General features: G+C 40.2%; 1 protein-coding gene across 1 annotated transcript in view; it reads left to right on the forward strand.

Annotated features, from left to right (window-relative positions):
• Positions 1-21,277, forward strand: part of LOC308068144 (uncharacterized protein) — a 66,437-nt gene that overhangs the window by 24,283 nt on the left and 20,877 nt on the right. Inside the window, exons 3-7 of the mRNA XM_080398233.1 lie at positions 297-454; positions 1,863-1,930; positions 4,441-4,540; positions 16,206-16,331; positions 20,735-20,866. Of these exons, the coding sequence (XP_080254359.1) occupies positions 297-454; positions 1,863-1,930; positions 4,441-4,540; positions 16,206-16,331; positions 20,735-20,866 (584 nt within the window). The remainder of the gene's footprint in view (positions 1-296; positions 455-1,862; positions 1,931-4,440; positions 4,541-16,205; positions 16,332-20,734; positions 20,867-21,277) is intronic.

The raw sequence follows: 21,277 nt of genomic DNA on the forward strand, positions 1-21,277 counted from the left end.
TTGGAGATGACCCTGTAATTCCCTTACCAGAAGAATGATCGGGCTGCCCTCCCCAGAAGAAGACAAAGGGAATGATTGTCTAACCTTTGCATGTACTGATGGGTAGTTACCATTAGATGGAAAAATGTGTTAGGAACTGGAAGGGTTTGTCAAAATAGTTTAAAATAGTGGTTGCATATGAAACCAGCTGCTGCAGATATTAGCTTTTGCAGTAATTTAATTATAATAATCTTTACATTCTCTATAGTCTTGCTTTTAGCAAGGCAAATTACTTTTATAAATTTATTTTTGTACAGTACATCTGAGAAGTGCCTGTCTCTGAGGTGGACAGATGCTAATCAGTACACAAAGTACTGCGTCACATGTTTCAGCTCGGGACTCGGAAATGTCATAGGACCCACAGTATCCTTGAACAGACAGGACCTCAGCTTCAGATGTGTCACTCAAAAGACAGGTTGTATATGACACATAGGTTGCTTTATACCACTGTATAATTTGGTGCGCTTATGCAAAGAAGTGTATGTGGGATCGATGGCATATGGTATATTAAGAAAGAATAACACCAGATTTTTTAAAAAATGTATTCACCCATTAAATGGTGTAAATTAAAGTAAGCTGTCAAAATGACAGCACAATAATGCCATCTTTGCAATATCACATACTGCAGCATAGTTAAATCATATCACTTTTGTGGAAGAATTACAGATGAGATCCAAGAAAAAATTGCTTTCGAAATGCAATTCTTTGTTAGTTAAGAATCATCACTGCTAGCCAGGATCCCCTATAAACACATAAAGCACAGAGTAACCATAATAAATCATGATAATTTATATCACAGCTAATTCTGGGGAAGTAGCATCAGGGGTTATACTTCAGATACACTTCATATTACTCAAACTGTAATTATTTTCATTAAAATATAAAATTGCTTACAGACGATTTACTTGAAACACACAGCATTGCACATTTAACCATGTACACAACAGGGCCACAAGAGTTCAAAACAAATAAAGTCAAGTGTTAAATAACAGCACTCATACTTTTTAATTGCATATCTTTGTAGACACAATCAATGTACTTTTAATATTCCTTTTTTAGTGAAACGTTGGACTAGCTTTTTCAATCATCATCATGTTGATTAAAAGTCAATGTCAAAATAAACTTGAGAAAATACTGTTAGGTGCTTGTAAATACAGCCTCTCTAATGGTTTCTCTGTGTCAAGAGGGCAAATTTTATTTCAGGAGAAAAAAAGGAAATGCTTCAAGTTTGTGAGAAGGCGAGCAGTGGAAGGCTGAAGAGTTTGAATGATTTCAAGTGTAATAATTTATAATGCCACTTGCTCTCTAGTGCCTTTCTTTGACAATCTCAGTGAGTTCTACAAATGGTAATTAATTACGGTCTCTAACACCTCTGCAAGGCATGTATGGTGCAGTATGAGGTGCGGAGCAGAGCAACCCTAGGAACTCCTGAAATATACAGGGGCTGCAGGAGAGCTTCCCTCTGCCACCATTAGTCTTGAACAGCCTGTGATAATATGTAGAATCAGTGCCTAATATTTACATATTAGGTTTGATTTATTGCTGGTTATCTGATTTCACTTTTTATATGATCATCAGAGCAGCAGAGATGCTAATCTGAGAGCAGTGCTTTACTGAGTTGCACCTACTCTACCCCACAGACGTGCTGTGCAGCTGACAGTGGGGTTTTGCCTGCCTTTATATATACTTTTTTAAAAAAAACAGGTCAATGAAATCCACTTACCAGAGCTGGAGTTGCACTATTTGTCTCTTCTTTTGCCTTTTAAACCTTTATTCTTTGAAACAAATCCACGAAAACTCTCTCTCTGCATCCTTTCTAATAGGGGGGAATTTGGATGGAAGTGTGGTAAGGCAGAACACAGAGCTCTGTGGCTGTGCTGGAAAAGGAAAGGTAAGTTTAATCAGCATACCTGTTGCTCACTTGGTGAAAGTACTCTTTCCTGAAGCTTCAACAAGTTGCACTAACTTAAATGCTTGTGCAAGCCTAATCAAGATCCAGAGTCTTAATACAGTGATGGAGCCTATTTTGGGGCTCTTGATCTAAACAGAACCAAGGCAACTTAAATACATCTCTTTTTATCAAATCTAGGGTCAGATCCTGAGTAAAAAAATGTCACCCAAAAATGCTTTCCTGCAGGGTCATCCCTCGTGCAGTGCGAAGGATGGGTTTGGCCACAGGAATGAGTCGAAATCGGGGAGTTAATGAGGTCTTCGCCTGTTTGCTGCTGAAGTTCCATGGCAACAGCGGGTGATGCAGAGATTTCCAGAGAAAGAAAGGAAGAGTTGAGCTTTCGGTTGTGCTAACAGCCCCTGTAGTCAGTGTCAATACATAGAACTTGACTCTAGCCCATATTTTCAATAGTTTCACTAGAAAGTAGTTCTGAAAATCTCCCGTGGCACACCTCTTTATGGCAGGTCTTTGCCCATCACTGCAGATACCGTCAAGACCCTGGAAATCTGCTGTGGCACAGCCGGATTTTTTGTGTGTCTATAACAACATTCTCTCTTCAGAAGGGTTGAAAGGCCCAGGCAGGCTGGCTGAAAACTCTTCTGGTGAAGGCATTTTTCCAGATGCCTCTTCCAGCAGTTGGTTTCCATGGCCATCCCAGGTGAGCCTTGAGTTCCTTCTGACCCCTAGGCTGTGCTTCCTACATTTTGTGGTGCTTTCGGTGTCTTTGGCAAATTGGGCCTCTAATTTACATTTATTCTAAGACAACTCCATCCTAAATCAGGCAGGAGCGAATCTGCAAAGCGCTGCAATACCACAGTCATTTTTGCCTTATTTCTGCTTAAGTGGAACAGTCCAAGTTAATTCTGTGATGCCAGTCACGGAGGAACCAGTTGTCTCAGTCTTTATTGTATGTCCTCACAAACTGGTGAGCGCTAGTAGTGTTGCACTTAGGGAACTAAGACACAGAGATTAGGGCTAAGTCTCAGGGCTTAGTTTTCCCAGCACTAAACTTTTTGACGTCTAACTGATGTCAGCAGACAAAGCTGTTTTCCCATGCCTGTTTCACAACGTTTTGGGGAGTGGAGAATGACATTCAGCAGTCTTCCTAGGAAGTGCAGAGAAAAAATGATCTTTAGGCAAGAAAGGTGATGCAAATTCTCTGGCTTTATGAATAAGGCATTTTTATGGAAGTGAAAAAGACGTGTACAGATTTAGCAGTGAAAGAAGGGGTTTGAACTCTAGCATTAAGGCAGGACACATGGTTGCTGTCACTGTTTCCTGACTGTATGATAGTGAGCTTGAGCTGAAAACCCCTCCTGTGCCACATCCCAGGAGGGAGAGTCGAGCTGAGCACTGTGGTGCTGGTGGTGCTTGTGCCCAGCAACTGTGGTTCTGCCCCAATGAAAAGGACCTTTGTGGAGACTGCAAACATCCCTACATAGGGATGACAGCTTTCCTAGGGGAACTTGCAAGTCTTAGCAAGGTCTAAATCCAAAATATAAGACTAAATATCCTCACAATCTTTAATGAATCTCCCAAGCATAAAGACTCCTGGCAGAACAAAGCAGACCCACACCTCCTATACTGCCTATGAACTTGATTGGCAAGCAGATGCTAAATATAAAATAAATATCCTTCCTACTTTTTCTGTTCCTACCATTTTCCCCCTTGGATTATATTCCTCATTTTATGCAGCCAGCAGTGGCATTGCTAAAGACATCCTAATCCTTTAGTGTGTGCTGGTATATTCCATATATGAACTTTGGATCCTGTGACGGACTGGGACCATCCCTTTTTAGGCACGAAAGGACATTTTGTCCTGTCACTTAAATGTAAACAAACTGCACGTTACTTTATCCCATCCACCATTTGTTATTTTTAGAACCTGCACAATGAGATACTAAAATAGAAAAAAATAGGTAAAGGAGTGGAAAGAAGCTGAATTATTTGAGATTGTATGAGATACTAGCAATCTCCACAGGAATGTAACTTTTTTAGTTCAAGTTGACATTTAAATTGCATTTTGTGCTGAAGAGAGAAGTCAGTGGGAGAAGAGGAATATCAAATGAAATAGTGGCACATGTGGTGAGTCACATTTGCTATTATTTTGTAAGTATTATAAAAATATATCAGTTTTTATTGGAATTGACAGAAAATTATTAAAAATTTGAGATAAAGTTTTCCTTTGGTAAACTGTACCTTACAGATGGCGCATCAGAGAAAATTCTCTTCTTGTTAAGAAATCAAAACAGTTCAGGGAACACAGCGGCATCAATATAATAATAGTTGACAGGTACAGTGGCTGTGAACAAACACCCATATCATGGTATCTGAGATACCATATTTTCCACACTAAAATTAAACTATGAGGTATCTTTGACAATGCTATGTTAATTATAAGCCAGCATTTGCTTCAGTTTGGCTTAATATTGCTTTAATTCCCTTACTAGCAGGTCTTTTCTGGAGTTTGCCAGGGATGTCTGGTTAGAAACCTTCTTTCCAGAGATGCCTCCAAACCTGCCCTGAGCAGAGCTCCAGAAACTGCTGAGGGTAAGCTGGACACAGACAGGAGAGGCAAGTGAAATGCAACCCTGTTGTAACTCTGCTGCTTGACCCATGTGTTTGTGGGGACAGCTGTGTTCTTGATTTTTCCCTGCATTTAAACTCAAATTATGTCCTGTGCTTAATGTGACAATAGCCAGGAAGGATAAAGCATTTTTAAAACTAACTGTGTGGATTTGGGACAAAAGGATTTTTATGGTGATAATTTGCTACTTCAGTATGAAACCAGAGTGATAGTAAAATTGACAAACTTCTGACATAAAATACTGGCAAAAAAGTAATTGGTCTATAGTTACATTTGTCAAAACTCCTTGATTTAATTGGCATTTAAAGTAATAGCTGCAATTTACATTACAATATATTGCATTTTCATACACAATAGAAAATTAGACAAAATATCATGAATCAATGAATGTCACTTCAAGTACGGTAATTAATTGTATAATAAATTCATATTTGTGGTATTAGACAATTTTGAGGTTAATGCATGGAGTTTTTTCCCCATAAGGCTTAAATCATACATGTCTGTTCTCCTGCTGACTCCCAGCCTTCCCAACTTCTGCAGGTGTTTTTGTGGGGAACCACTTCTTTAGCTTTATTTTGACCCAAAAAACTTAGAACGATACAGAAACTACATGATTTATTGAAGGAAGGATTCTGTTTCTACGTGGGTTCAGGCATTAAGGCTTATGACTTGGCTGTCACTGTTAGGCTTCCCAGGGTGTTCAGAGCAATGCTAGAACTGCTTTGGCTTTCTAAGAAAAACAGTAATTCCAAAAATAAAAGAAGCGGTTTTCTACCCCCTTTTCTCTGTCTCTTGCCATGCCATTACTGGGGGAAAACCTCCATTTGTTCTGCACAGCAGAGATAATTGCATTCTGATAGTCTTAATGAATCAGTTTATAGAGAAATGTTAGCGCTCTGACAGTTGAGAACAGGCTGAAGCATACGTGTAGCGATGAGACTGAAAGCTGTGCTGCATATATATGAGTGCACAAGCAGCATCCAGACTAATTCTTCTTAAACTCCTTAAATTGTAGCCTGTGATGCGCAGGAAACCTTGCAGTTGCTCTCTACTTGCAAATGTGAGGGGGAAGGAAAATTAGCATAGATAAAAGTAAACCTAAAAGATATGTATCTGTGCTGGTATGCAGCATTACAGGGTCAGTGAAATCATTCAGAGCACTGGGCTTAGATTCAGCACATTCAGAAGGTAAAATGTTGAAGTCGGGGAGAAACAGAGAAGTGAGAAACTGTGCAGTAGGAAGAAAACAGAAATACTGAATAAAAACCAAAGCTTTTTGAGATTACTACTTCCAGTGAGGAGGAGGATCATGAGAGCATGGGGAAAAAAAGGCCTGCAGATCCCTATTTTTGGTGATGCTAATCGCCACTGTGTTATCTCCCGGAGCTGCCTCCTTCCCCACGCTCCCACAAGCCTTCACTTGCATTTTTATGCTACATGTAGGGTCTCGGAGCGCCCAAAGGTGTCGGAACGCTGCCTCCCACAGCAGTGGCTTTCTGGTCCGGGCAGGACAAATGGCTGGGGTACCATCAACTCTTCCCAGCCAGTCCCTCTTGAATATCATGTATCAGCCTTCAAAAACAAAATATCATGGACAAAGAAACCACCAAACACACCGTAAGTTCCCTGAATGGCTCAAATATAGTTGCTGTCTTTACTAAGTGATATTTTTTTTAGTGAAAGATTCTCCATTACTGTGAAATGGCACCAGAGAAATCAGAAGGCTGGATTTTTCTCACCAATTTCACAAATATAAGTCAGGGGTTATTGATCAGGTGGGAAGAAGGTGCCAGATCCAAAGTATATTCAAGGCAATGAGATGCCTTCCATTGACTTAAGTGAATTTTGGACCAAACATTTGTGAGTACAGGTTAAAATGCAGCACAATGTAGAGGAGAAATGTCAAGTTTGATTGCTGCTGGAAACATAAGAAAGCAGTGCTGCTGATCCAGCGGCTGAGGCAGGAGCTGAGAAGATTAGCATGGAGATGACAAGCTACTCTGGCTCAGTAAGACCATCTGAGGTTTCTTCTTGTGCCTTTCCCCAGACCCCCAAATGTCCTCTGTTATGCTGCCTCTACAGAAGCTGCATATTTATGAAAGAAAAAGAGCATTATCATAGTCTTCTGCAGCAAATAGAGATCTAGTGAAACTGAAAAAAGTAAGGAGGGGAGGGGGGACGCAGCAAGAAAAAGCAACCCAAACCACCTTTCTCACAGCTGCCTAGTGTGTGGATGCTCCAGAGCAGGGCTCAAGCAGATCAGAAATGGATCAAATCCAGAAAGGTTTGCTGAAGCTCAGATAAAATGGGATAAGGATCTGACTCACCACTTCCTCTGGTTTTTGAAAAAAAATTGAGCTCTATGGCCAGGGCTTTGCAAATCCAATCCAACCCCTTTTCCCACCCGTGTGCCGGCTCTGCCATGAAGCGAGCTGTTCTCATGACTCACAGGGATGGTTGACCACCATTCTCAACTGTGTTCCTTCTTACACATTTGGTACAAAGAAGAAGAAAAAAATTATCCATATTCCAGTTTTATGAAGACACAAGCACATACACAGTAATGCTTGATCTGAAGCCAGCTAATGGAGAGGATATGTTGAAACCACCAGGCATATTGTTATGAGGAGAACAATAGATATTGGCAACATTGTTTGATCCATGTGCCAAGGGTAAAATTAAAGCCGTATGTTCACCCTGTCAGACACAGATTGTGGATGGATGTTTACGTAAACAAAGGGTCTGTTAAACTGTGTTATCATTTTCTTCCTTCGGCTCTCAAACTTCTAGGCCAGGTACACCAATAAACTGTTTTCTAGAAGAGCCAGGAACAACCACATCAACAGGAATAGTTACATGAAACCTTGGTTGATTACCATGTGGATATATTATAATGTCTTTTCTTCCCTTAACCTCTTAGAATAGCAGCAATTGGAGCCAACCCCTTTATTCTTGCAAGGAAAAAATCCTCTATAAAGTGCCTACAGATTTTTCAAGAGAGCCTGGGGACCAAATAAGAAATAAGCTGTAGGAAAAGTTTTCTTATTTTCTACCTGTGTTACCCAGCATCCCTACCTCTTCACTGTTGCTTGTGGCATTGTTAAAGCAATTGGTGGAAAATGAATCTGGAAAATTTCCCAGAGTGTACAGCTGCCCTTTTAACTTACACCTCACCAACCCACCCTAAGTCAAGTAACCGACATGTGGTGTGCTTTCCTCTGGGAGCTGCAGAAGCACAAATACAGCTGTGCATATCTGGCACACTGGGGTTTTGATTTCATATTTGCTTGCTGGCCAGATAGCAGCTAGGTTTCAGGGAAGAATCACCCATTACTGTCTTAAAGAAAAAGAATAAGAGAGGAAAAAACCAAAAATCATTCAATGATTTATTGTACTTGTCTCCTTGCCATTATCCAAACCTTCTAATGGAAAAATGTTACAAGTTGCTTGTGCGTTACCACACGGTGTACACAGAGCCCTTTTGGGGAATCATGGTTATTGCTGGAATTAATGGAGTTTTAAAAAATTGTTGGTAGTTCTGGGTGCATTGCAAAATTTTCACTTTTTTTTGGTTTGATGGACAGGTTGCTTGTCCATAGAATTACCAAAAATTCTCAATCTAAGGAGTAACAGAGAAACCCTGATGTATTTGCTTTTATTTTTTTTTTTTTTTCCAGTGGCTGCTATACTTTAATAACATTCAGGTGTGGCCATGCTGGTTCAGAACATCAGTCTGGGACTACACAGACCTCTAGCTATATCAACACAAAAATTCCTGACTGATGTAAACCAGAATTAGATATTTATTAATTACTACACCTTTAATCTCATTGTGAGAAATACCGAAGTCAAAGAGGCATTATTAAAAAGCTTGTAGCAACAAATATTCTCAGTAATATCAGCAGATGCTCCGCTTTAGAAAATGCATACAGTAATTTTCAGATTTACCTCTGTCTTGCTCATTGACACTGATGTTTTTGGCAGAGATTGCTCACAAAAGAGACTGCTAGATCGTGGAGGTCCTACCAACAAGAATGCTTTGAAAACAGATCATCACAGGTAGTGAAAAGATAGATCATCCTCATTTTATTCCAATAGTTAGTGGGAGGACTGATCACTAAACTGGTCTGATTCAGCTCTTCTCAATCACTTGCAGAGATGAGAAAGTTGTTGGGAAGATATCACTGGAGGCTCTGGGATTTTCCTCTGAAGTCATTCTGAATTAGCTGCTAATGGGGAGCTTTCTTTGATAGCTCTTTTATAATTAAATGCAGCTGGATGGAAATCAACCACAAAGGGAACTCAAGTTTGTTTATCATTACTTCTGACTTCATTAGCAGATGTTTTCTGAGTACCATGGTAGCTTGTTTAATTTGTCTCCATGTAATGTGAAGCAGGTAAACTTTGATTAATAAACTGACAAGTACATTTCTTAATTTATTTTAGAGGTTTCCATCTATGTCTGTTATAACACATGTGCCAAATCCCAAAAGAAAGAAAATAACTGTTTGTGTTTGATTTTTACTGTTATTTTGAAGTCGAAGGCCAGATGAAAACGTGCTTGTTGGTAACATAGCCTTCACCTTGTAAAGGATACAACCACTGGCAAACTTTTGCCATGTGTGAAAACTGCACACATTGCATTCCCGCCAGGCTGTTCTGTGTTAATTTATGAACAAGCAGTCACCTTAGTTTACAGGTTATTTGTTTTTATATTAATTAATTTGGAAATAGCCTTTACTTTTGGGCTTAGTGTATGCTCACCCTGGCTAACTGTGGTGGATGATTGTATGTCCACAGTAACGTGTATGTCACCGGGATGAAATTTTATACTTGATATTGCCAGTAAACAGTTACCTTACAAGACTGTGTAAGTATGCAAATATAAATGATTGAACTTGAATGCTTAGATGTCCTATTCTGCAGTGAAACATCTACATCTACGTGTGAAAATCCTGGCCGTAGCCCTTATGCTGTGCAGATCGAGAATCCAGTGTGTTAGCTCAATTATCTAAAAATCCTGTAGTGTTCCAAACAACATTTTAAATTAAAGAGATGGTCCACTTCCTGCAAAGTGTTTCAGATTAACAACTTGGAGTAGTTACTAAAATTGCACAGGAAATACACGCGCAGCAGTTGGTTCCCATACATAAGATGAACAATTTCTTTCTTATCTTCGTTTCTGTATTGCGTGTTTTCCTTCCTTCTCTCTCTCATTTATCCATTTCTAATCTGAGAAAAAAATATTTTTGCTTCTGTCTAGTCTGATCTCCTATATTGCAGAGCTAACCCAACCTCAATTTGTAGCATTTATTCACTCCTTTTTTTATCTGCCCTTTCCAACTGCGTGGAGTTGGACATCTGCTGCACACAGTGATGTGAAGTGAGGAGGGTCAGGCATTCATAGCGGTCCCAGCATTAAGCCAAGGCTGCCCTCCTTGCCCTGCCTGTGTTGAGGCCACCTCCCCGGGCTCTGCACACCCGATTTGGGCACTAGCTGTCACAGACTGGGTTTAAGGAGGTATGGAGGGTTTAGCAATGCATGACTGGGGGGAAAACCAGCACTGGCTTCACAGGTACATGGGTGTCAGGGTGTCAGGCAGAGCTGGGACTACCTCGTGTTCAGGTGAAGCAAAACTGCAGTGCCTCAGCCCAACTGTCGGTCTGTACTGTGATCCCTGATGGATATTTCTAGTCTCCAGAAGAAAACAGCATCTTTTCTGGGTACTTGGTGTCTCTCTCATTCTTGGTACTTGAACTACAGGGTTCACAGTTCTTCATACTTTTTTATAAACAGCTCATGTTTTGTTCCTTATTCTGTAGCTTATCAAGTTGATTTTTAATAATTACTTGGTACTTTTTTCTTTTAGTTTAAATGGACTTAAAGAGTCAGGAATAAAACTGATGAATCTTGCCTTTTAGTGCAAACTTATTGGAATTAATCTTTCACAACTAAAAAACCCTGTTACTTCACCTGCTAACAAAAATATATTTTCTTATGAGGTTCTTTGAGCTTTTGAAGACTATTGCAGCTCTTTGATAGCAAAGTGAAATACAAGGCTGGAGCAAATTAATGAGAGGGAGAACATTTTTGAAAGCAAAATCGAATCTAATTCAAGCAGACTTTGTCCTGCCTGGTAGTTGTTTGGTGCAGTCAGCTGTGAACCAGCGCTAGCCCAGTGCCTCCTGCCAATACTGAGTGCCAGAGAGGCAGCAACTAATTGCTGGGTGACTCCAGTTTCTGTGGCTTGGACACCTGGGATCCATGGCCCTGAGAGGAGAGGGCAACCTGACCACTGGGACGCTGGCACGCGCTGCTGTCTTACTGCAGTAATGGGATCTATGGGGCTGAGCTAATATTTTAACTGCAGGGAAGCACAGGCTATACTGGAAGATGACTTGTGGAAAAAAAGAAAACTGTTCCTGAGTCATACTTTTTGAGAGCAGAACGAGGCACCAGATAGTAAATACTAGTTTTTTTCGTTCTGCCTTTACGTTTCTGTAATGCGGTAGCATTGTAAGCTCTCCTCACAAACCCCGGGGTTAAGGGATTATTAGAACCCACCAGGTTTTCTGTATATTCGTGACACAAGAAGCAGATTAAAAAAGGATATATTATTTGATCATCAGCTTCCTGCATATGGAAATCCTAGGTCACCTTGCTGTTCCTTGATGTCTAAAGCCTGCTTTTAGGTTTCTGCGAAGAAAACGTGTGTTTTGCTACAGTTTTTAAGGACAAAGACGGTGAAACTGAATGGTGCTGCGACATGGCAAGAAGTTGAGTGCTGAGCCCACATGGGTCACCAGGGAGGGTCACCGTGAGCCGGTCAGGTGGTGACTGCTGAGACTGTTTTGTTTTCAGCATTTTCACACATATTTATTCAATAAGGCTTTTGTTTTACTGAAACTGAGAAACACTATACAGCATTATCCTGATTTTGAAGTGACAGTGCCAAGGGGACTTCAATAAAGGATTTGAAGGCAATTGAATCTGAAAAGTAAAGCTTTGTGATTGCTTAGTTATTTTTGAAGCAATGCTTACATTTAAGATTTATGTACAAAACCCAGACTGTATCAATAGCAGTGAAGTGGTTTCAGGCCAAGCCTTTTTCAAAGAAACTTATGAACAGAAGGTCATTTCAGAGTTTTCTTCTTTCACAAAGAGACAAACACAAATCCTACCTTGCTGTATTTGTATAATATATAATACATTATTATGCTGCTGCATTTAGTAAGTGCTTGTACTTCCACGGAAATATCTGGAGCTTTATTCTTGATAATAGTGTACTGCCAACTGCAAGCAAAAGCAATTGTTATCCTCAGAGTTTCAGTGACCTATTAGGAAGATATAAATTGTGACAAGATTTTTTTTTCTCTCTGTAAACTTCTGAAGCCTCATCTTACAGTCTCTAAACCCCATCTTAAAAATACATAATACAGAGACTTTGTTGAATCCTCTGATGATGCTATAATATTGAACCATCTTTATAGAATTATGCTGGTGAATATAAAGTATTGTTGTTTTCAGTATCTTTCATGAAAGCTGTTTTGACCTTCAGATTAGAGGATCCATATGGATTTCCAAATGAAAAAGTTGGAGCTCCTGTTTATAAACTAGAGCTCCAGTTTGGCACGCAGACATCAGATGCATTTCCACTTGAAAAAACAATATTGTACCAGGGTGTATCCCGTCTGAATTTTTCTCCCGGGTAAGCTCTTATAAATGAGTGCATCATGCATAATGAGGATGGGAGGTTAGCTGCTTCCAATGAATTCCTTTTCAAAGTGCGAGAAAGATGCAGAGCAGCAAGGAGGAGAAACCCATTGGTATTTGAGCTCTGTAGGATGAAGAGGTTTGCTGCTGAGGGAAGATCAAGAGGAGGCAGTAGGAATATTTTGGGCACTTCTGAAGGAGAGATGGAGACCATCTGGTAGAGAGGATGCTTAAAGGAAGAATGCCAGGACAGAGATAAAAGTAAAGGGAAAGGAAACAGTGACTGAGTAACATCAAAGAGCAAGGCAGACTACAGAGCAGAAATGAAGAAGTAGCAGTGACCCAACATAGGCAAATCATAATACAAATGGTGGCACTGGGCAACGGATCCATATGATTCTGTGACGGCTCAGGGGAAAAGCTCAGTGTTTTAATTTCAGGAAAGTCTCCAGGAAAGTGGTGTTGACATCTTTGGAAGGCTTATAATTTAAAACTGATGCAGTAAGCAGGGCTCCTGCTGTTTCAGAAATACTGTCCTGGAGCCTAATCCAGATACTGTCACTGTAGCAGAATTTGAAATGGAGAGACGCCAAGAAGAATGTTTCTTCCCTCATCAGCATCAGCATCTTTTCTTTTGAATGATTTTAAGGGTATTAGAAGTTTCCATTGAATTGGTTCCTAAGGCTCGTGTCCTGAAGCAACAGTTGGTGTGTGGTCCTTCTCTGTGTTGAGCTTGAGCTGATCTCATGTGAAAAAAGGAGATGCTGGTTTTGCTTTGCTTCTGCTGAAGGAGAATAGCTATTGGCCAGTCGCCCTCCCCTGCCAAAGCCTGGAAAACGTTTCTGTCACTGGAATTCCACCAAGGGTGAAACTGTGGCAGTCCCCACCGTTTCTTTACATTAAGTAGCACACAATAATAATAATAATAAATTCCTTGTGCCTTGGTTCTCCTAAGCATTTCTTCTTACCAGCCCTAAAGGAAAAGAACTGGGGCAGGTAACAAGTGTAATTGTGAAGACTGCTTCTGTCTCTCTCCACCTTCCTTCTTCCCATCTGCCTTTAGGAGGCTTTCTGCATCCTAAAGGAACTGTGCTTTTGAGGCTAAATACCTTTGTGGCTTCAAGATCAGGGCCTAAAATAATCTTTTGGATTTTTTGTTGTTGTTGTTGTTGTTGTTGTTTTTTTTTTTTTTTGTCAAAACAGGTGTGTTTCTTTTTACTGAAGTCAGTCCAAGGCAAGAAAAAGAAGAAAGTACTTCCAAAGAGTGATTAATCCCATCTTAAAACAAGTGTGTAAGACAGGTAGGATAAGTCTCTCTCTGAAAATGCCAATCTGTCACCACTATCTATAGAAGGAGCCTTCACGAGTAGCTTGGAGTAGGTGTTTGACTTTTACACAGTTAAATTTAGATGAGATGATTGCCACTTTTTAAGTCAGTCAAAGTGTTTGTTTATCAATGATTAACCATAATAGACAGAAAAGTTGTGAGAGATAACAAAAGTAAAATTATAATGCCATTGATAGAGATATCACCTAATAAGAAATAGCAGTAATGCCAATTGCAGATGGTTAACATTTACATTCCCCATTGCTTTTATTTTACCGTTAAATCTTCCCAGATTTTAGATCTCGTTTGATCTGAAGAAGGAAAAATTTGACTCTGCTTTGGTGTAAGCAAAAACTGCTGAAATATTTGGTAGGATAAAGAAGTGATTTGTCCTGGAAATGTCAATTCTTATATGTAGGGTCATTAATCCGTGAAACGAATTTGCAAACATTTATAAGTTCCCTTTAGTGCTGTTGGTGTTTTACTTGACGTGCTCCTGACTGTTCTCTAAATGAAGACTGCACTCCGAAGATCCTGCAAGGCGTGCGCTGGCAGTTTGCAGGGCTTGGTCTTGCATGCGTCTTGACCCAATGTATACAGTCAGCTCCACAGAAATAAACCAACTTGTCATTGAAGAGAATTAATCATATTTCAGGCTGTTACCCAAGGGTTTTATTGTGTACTATGCTTTCACCAGTCATAACTATATTGCAAAAGTAAATAGATAAAATCACTTTTCCTATACAAAAATTAATTCTTGACCATGGCCTAGTTTTCAGAGCGGATAAAGCTTGCAGAAAAACAGTGGATGCTCAGAAGTTTCAGAATATTGGGACACTGAGAATTTTAAAGAAAGTTGGTAAAAGCATGTGGGATATATGGACGGGAAATCCTGTGGTAGTTTTGATTTTACACAGGAAAAAAAAAGATTAGTTGCTTAGGTTCATAAATCTATTGTGTGTGGTATTCCAATAGAGATTTTCATGATCTTAGCTTTCCTCTTTCTTTAAAATGTTGCTTTCAAGTACAGATGGGCCCATACCGCAAATTTGGGATCCAGATTTGGATTTGGACCTGACATTCACCAGAGGGTAGGCGTATTTCAACCTAGCATCGGAGGTCAGGCTCTGGTGGGACTAATGGCCTACTGCAAAGGTCTGGATTGAGTCCATTTCCTCCATGTTTCAAGGCATAGGTATGGAAAATAGAAGGATTGGATTTGACCTGATCTCTGACTTTAAGGTATTTAAATTTTAAAATTAAAGACTTTAATGAAGTGGGAGACTACGGTTATTGTTGTGCCTGAAGGATGAAATGGCGTATAGGGATTCAACGCGCTAGGTGCTGTTGGAGATTGCAACAAGAGACAGGAACTGCCTAAAATTATTTCCAACCTAAATACTTGTCTAAGGTCAGTATTTTGTACTGTATGACAAAGTATTCAGATCCCTGATTTGTAATACAGCACTTTTACCACAATATGGTTGTCTAATTCTTGACCTGCTTCTCTAATAGGATATAATACCTTCATAAAACTGTACACCTAGATGCAAAGACTTAGACTGCAAATGCTCTGAGTTCCTCTTTAGGCTACGAATTCCTCATATATTCTGAGATTAATGGCTTCTAATCCGTTTTTAAATGTTCCATGTGTATAGTGAAGGCGTAACTATCAAAACACTGTAAAATCATAAAGTCTGTGTAGCTATAAATTACTGTTTTCAAAATGAGCTGGAGGTCTCCAACTTATTTCTAAGTGCAAAATCTTAGATAATGTAAAACTGCTCAGAAATGACTAGAAACAAGTTTCCTGGCTTTTGCCAAGCAGAAGATAATTGTGGGTCAGCCCATGGACTCTGTAGCAGTGTCCGTACTGGTGACACTGAAACTAGTCTTAAACAGTCCAGATTGAACGGATAGAAAGCGTTTCAGGTCAGAGCCCAACTGAAAGCACCCAGGCTTTTCGTATATTTCTCTGATATGCCTCTTATTTTTCGTTTGTCAAATTCTGAACTACTTGGTGCGAGAAAGATATTGACAGTGAATTCAACTGATGGCAGCGTACTGGTTTGATGATGGATGGGTTAAGAAAAAGATTGAAGAAGGTACTGACTTGGAGTATTTCCTTAGGCCAAATAGGTACCCGGTATTTCAGAAAGCAGGTAAAAAGAGAACTTTCAACTCACAATTATTTGAGTTAAATACGAATGCAACAGTTGCTTTCAAAGAAGAAAGAGATACGTGATTTAAAAGATCATTAGGATTGTCTTCTGTGGGGCACAGAAAAAACCTTTACAGAAGTTATTGGCTGTTTGGGGTTATACTAAAATAAAAATTTGGAGAAGTGCCTCATTTGAATTTATACTCCCTTTGTGGTCCATCAAAAAGGATTCATCTCCTATTCAAATGACTAGTCAATATGTTAGTCAGATCAAATACCACTAATAAGATGCTAAAAATGCTTCTGAGGAACAGGGGGATTTCTTTAACAAGCCATAAAGTGCTTTTTAATCCATTTCTGACTTGTTAAGTTCTTTGTGATTCTCACAACTGTTCCATCGTGACGCAGTTCCATTTCTTTTTGCAGATGGAAAAAATCAAGGTGTAAATCAAGGGCAGCGCGTAGATTCTGCTTTTTTTCTCCGAGTCTTTGCAAAGCCACTGTGGTCCTTGCTGTACTTTCCCACCTCACATCTATTTAAAACTGGTGCTGGTGAGTGTTTTCACTTGATAAATCTATGTTTAATGAGATTGCCAAATCACAGAGCCTAAGTTTTGTTGAAGATTCAAAACAAAATAAAAGGATGAAACCTTGTTGCCTCACTCTTGCAGAGGTAGGAGACTTTGAAAAGAAGTGCTCCTGGCACCCCGAGATTGGGAAAACCTGTCTTCTCGGCTGCTCTGCAAACAGTGCTCCCCTTTGCTTTGAAGAGCTATCTGCTGAGTTATCTCCCTAAGAAAAGCAGCCTAATGTTGCAGTTTTACTGCAGACACAGCCTCAGCTGCATGGGGCCCAGGGACGTAGGAGTTCTCCAGATATATCTTTCTAACAGTGGAAAGAAATGCTGAATAGATGAAGATATTATGAAGAGGCTGATGAGAGGGCGTTTTTTTGCAAAATTCTTCTGTAGTTTAGCTTTGAGTTTAAAGAATGATCCTTAACGTTTGCTTGATACCCGGGATGCATTTCCCATCCTGGTGATGTCAGCAGCAAAACCCTTCAGCCTGTTTTGTTTTAGTTGAAGTTTCATACCCCTCCCTTTAATTTTCTGTCTTTAAAAAAAAAACAACAAACCAAACCCTAAACATATCTATTTTTAGGATCTGAGCTACAATTAGAAACCAAATGCCTAATTAAAAAAAAAAAAAAAAAAAAAGGGTGGGTGGGTGGGGAAAGCTTTTTTGAGAGGATTGTTCTCCTTCCTGACTTTGCTCACCTCTGAAGAGATCAGAGTAAGTCAAAATTCATAATCCACTACCAAGCCTTTGGAGGTAACCCTGAAAATGCTGTATGAAATCCCCCTTACGGCTTTTTTTTTATCTGCTGAAAGCACAGTGCATCGGCCCATCCCTATAATTTCTGATTGATTGAATTTGTACTGATGCTGTAATGTATTGTACAAGTTTACCTCTAAATTCTGTGTGAAATATGGGGCACCATCCTATAACATACTTTATTCAATATAAGTTAATGAGTTCATTCATGAAAATAAGTTTTGCGGGATTAGATCTGTGAATACCAACCATTTGGGACTGAGAAAATAAATAGTAACATTTAATAAATATACAGTGCACTAAGACTATATTTATTAGTCTTCTGACATTTTTATCTGGCTCCTATAAAGAAATCTTTGGAGCTAGGACAACAACTTGTGCAGGTAAATTTCCTACATTGTGAAAGGATCTGGTATTTAGTTTATGGGAAGCAGGCCTGAGCAGATGTGAAAAGTTCAAATAAAGGAAGGCCAGATTAAAAGCACTTTTGTGGCTGGAAAATCAAAACAGATGTTATTATTCAATCACAAAAATATCTATTCACACTTAAGTAGCATTAGGTGTCTGATCAGTTACATTTTTTTTTTAGTGAAAATAACACAATGATGATAAAATTATATAGGCTGATATAATGCTTTAAAATGTTACCAGTGGACTGAATAGTTTGGTCTCCTAGCTAATGGGAAGAGGTAGAACCAAAGTAGATCTTGCAAGACTGGTAGAAATAAGAGTAAATCTGTTTTTGAAGGGAGAATCAAGAAAGGAAGATACAGACACGGGAGGAGGAACAAAAGGGAATGGAACCTCCTCTCTGAACTCCTGATGCACATCAGAGAAACCATGATTTAAGATGAGTGTGTTTTACAGCTCTCCGTATTCTTTTCTGGAGACCCATATGGAAAGGTTGATGTTGGCAGAAGATGACAGGTGCTAGAGGTCCTCAGAAGCCCTTGACAACAAGCAAATGTTTGCAGGGTGTGAATGCTGGCAAGTAGTTTTAGAAATTATTTGTAATTAAAAGAAAACTCAGTCTAGGTTCAGAAAAATGCACATTAAAGAAAACACCTAAAATAAGTGGAATATCACAGGAGAACTGAAATGGGTATCTTTGTCTGTAAAAGCCAGCTCATGTTGACAATGGAAAGAATCTTTTTCTGGAAGGTTGACATGGTTTGCAGGGACTTGTTTGTTGGCCTGGCATGTTTCTGCCCTTGATAGAGAGCTTTTCTGCTCTTGCTTGCTGGGAGTCGGAGGTAAATGAAGAGGAGCTCATGTTGACTTGCTGGGGCTGGCAGGCCTTCTAAAATGTGTCAGATAAATTGGGGAGCTGCTGGCCATTGCCTCCTTGTTCAGAGGGAAATGGAATCTAAGACATTAATACCTCAAGAATGGCAAAAGAGGTCAAAGCTGCAGTTGATTTTGGTTGCAATTGTTTGAGTCCCTGCATGAATACCAAGGGTTTACATGTTTGGGAGGATGTTGTGTAACAACAGAAATGTCTCCTGTCTGCACTTTCATTCAGTAATTGATCATTGCTGGCTTGCTTCCTCGTCTTTGGCATCCCCAGGTCTGATCTCCACTGACCTCCAAACTTACCTCTAGGCTACCCTTTCAGATCTGCTGCTTTTCCAAAGATGAAACTGCCCTGCAGAAGTGTCTGAACCCCTTGGCATGGGCAGTACACGGGAGGTGGAGAACTGAGAAGTCCAGGAGACATGAGGTCTCTCCCCAGTCCTCCTGTTTTCCTGTAGCATTTCTGGGAAAAAGTCACATAAATCTGCTCTGAAGAACTGGACTTGTCTGCCATGCAGAAATGAAAGTGGTATAGCCAAAGGACAGCTATTTTACCATGTATTTAGGACTAGTAGCTGTGCTGTGAACCTATAGCTCATTTATTCCCTGCCTGCGCATCCCTAGGACCCATTTTTGCTGTGCAGTGTCCTCTCTCACATATTATGATTATAGGGGGTTACCTCTCAGTTTATTCTAAAGATTGCTGCAGCTAATTTGGGCTCTTCCCTGGTCCTACAGCTCTGTGGTTAGTAGCAGTTAATGATAACTGCTCTCAGTATCTAGGTAATTTTAGAGAAAAAAAAAGGTTATAGCTTTTTTTTTTTTTTTGGGGGGGGGGGAAGGCTTACATTATTTATATATTTTTTATATATATATATATATATATATATATATATATATATAAAGGCTTATATATATTATGTAGACACACAGGTCTTCTCCGCTTTTCCTTTACTTATTAAAAACTGCAGCAATGTTGGACGCCACATCTTTTGGAAAAGTGACTGCTTAGCCATGATTCATATATTTATTAGCTAGTTGTTCTTGGGAAGAATGTAAAACTGAAAAACGCCACTGAAAACGTGATTCTAAAGGTGAAGTCCTGGTTGGCTTTCAGGCAGTGTCAGGCTCCTAAAAGCTAAAACCAGAAGGTTTTTAAAGGTCTGAAGTTCCTATTAAAGTCTGTGTTTTAGTAACCTAAATCCAATTGAAATACAGTGTAATTAAGACTTCCAAGACACTTGGGGTTTATTTCTAAGAATTGCTTTGATGACCTGTAGGCAACTTTCAGCATTTTCAAGAGAATATGTAATTTTAAAATTATGAATGTGGGACATTTCTTATCAGGGACCTTGGCAAGCCCTCTCTAAAAATGCATTTTCTTTAAGAAAAAAGGTACCTTTTGTGGCATCAAGACACAGCTAATATTATTGCCTCTTCTCACTTGAAAAGGTCCTTCCCATTCTGAAGGAGACTGAGACTGTTGTTTGGATAGGCCTGTGAAGGTGGGAAAAACATGATGTCAGAAGAGGAGAAGGGACCCTTTGTCTTTGCCTTCTTTCCTAATGTGGATGCTAAGTATCTCACTGATGCAAAAGGGTCGGAGAGAGCAAAATGTGTAAATAATTTAATAGGGAAAAGAATTGTAAGACAGCAATTCACCAGAGTAAGGACAATAGAGTACAAAATGCCATAAAAGATAATAGGCTTATATGAATTGGCATGTGTTAGTGATTATGCAACCATTCGTTTCCCACAGATTTCTTTTTATAGGAAACTTCGGAAAATCCCTAAAGAACTGACCGAGTCATTTAACCACAACAGGTTTCTTTTCAACATGGCTAGGAGTGGGCGATAAATATTTTCACATATTTATGCACTCATGGCTCGTTTTCAACTGCTGGAAGCGGTGGCGCAGAAGAAGACGGAGGATGGTGGTTCAGCCCCGTGCCGAGTGGGTCCTCCTCCTGCCACCCGCCGTGTGGGACCAGGCGGCAGCAATCCAGATGGGAACAGAGTCGCGTGATCGGGAGCTTCGAGGTTTCATCCATGCCTGATGCGACAGGCACTGGGGAGGCTGAGGAGAGGGATTTCTGCTCCAGAGAGTGTTTCCAGCTCTGGGCTGGATGCAAATCCCTCTGGCTTGCAGAGAGCAGCTGAGCTCTCCTCCGTCACTGGCAAAAGTAGTCATTTGCTTCCTTGCTGTTATAGACTGTTTAAATACTTGTATTTCTGACAGCAGTTTTCCTTCGCCACTGGGCTAAGGTAAACAAGAGCTTGATCCACACTTCCGAGTTTCTCAAAGATTTTTAAATTATTTTTAAACAGGTTATTTTCCTTGCAGACTTCAGAGCAGTTGCAGCCTCAAAAATAATCCTTGTTGCTTCAAGATGTGCCGCCGGAGGACTCGCCTCCAACCAGGCTGCTCCAGGGAGGCCCTGACTGACCCAGTATCCTCATGTGCGTACCATGTATCTCAGAGTCTCCTGCTAAAGCATCCCTGACCTGCACAGCTGCCAGGGAGGTGTGGGGGCTGTTCCCCACTGGCAACTCCTTTCCCTGCTTCGCTCCCCTTCCTGGGGCTGCTCTGCTGATGTTGGCAGTGCTTGCCCTGGGAACAGGGAACCTGCTCGTTGCACTTTCTCGTTGCATATGCTCCTCTACAGCTTCACCTCGTGTCAGCACTGCTCAGTTAATACGTTTAACACAGTGCATTGCGCAGGAGCTGGCTACATGCTTTCCTCTGCTTTGCTTTGCTCTGCTTAGCCCTGTGCAGCAAATGTGCCCAAGCCACAGTGGTGGCGACCACTGTCCTGCAAGGAGAAGATGGGCAGGTTTATGGGGTTTCTTGGAGCTTAGCACACCTGTGGC

The sequence above is a fragment of the Falco punctatus genome (genome assembly GCF_963210335.1).
Source record: "Falco punctatus genome assembly, chromosome: 8".
NCBI lineage: Eukaryota > Metazoa > Chordata > Aves > Falconiformes > Falconidae > Falco > Falco punctatus.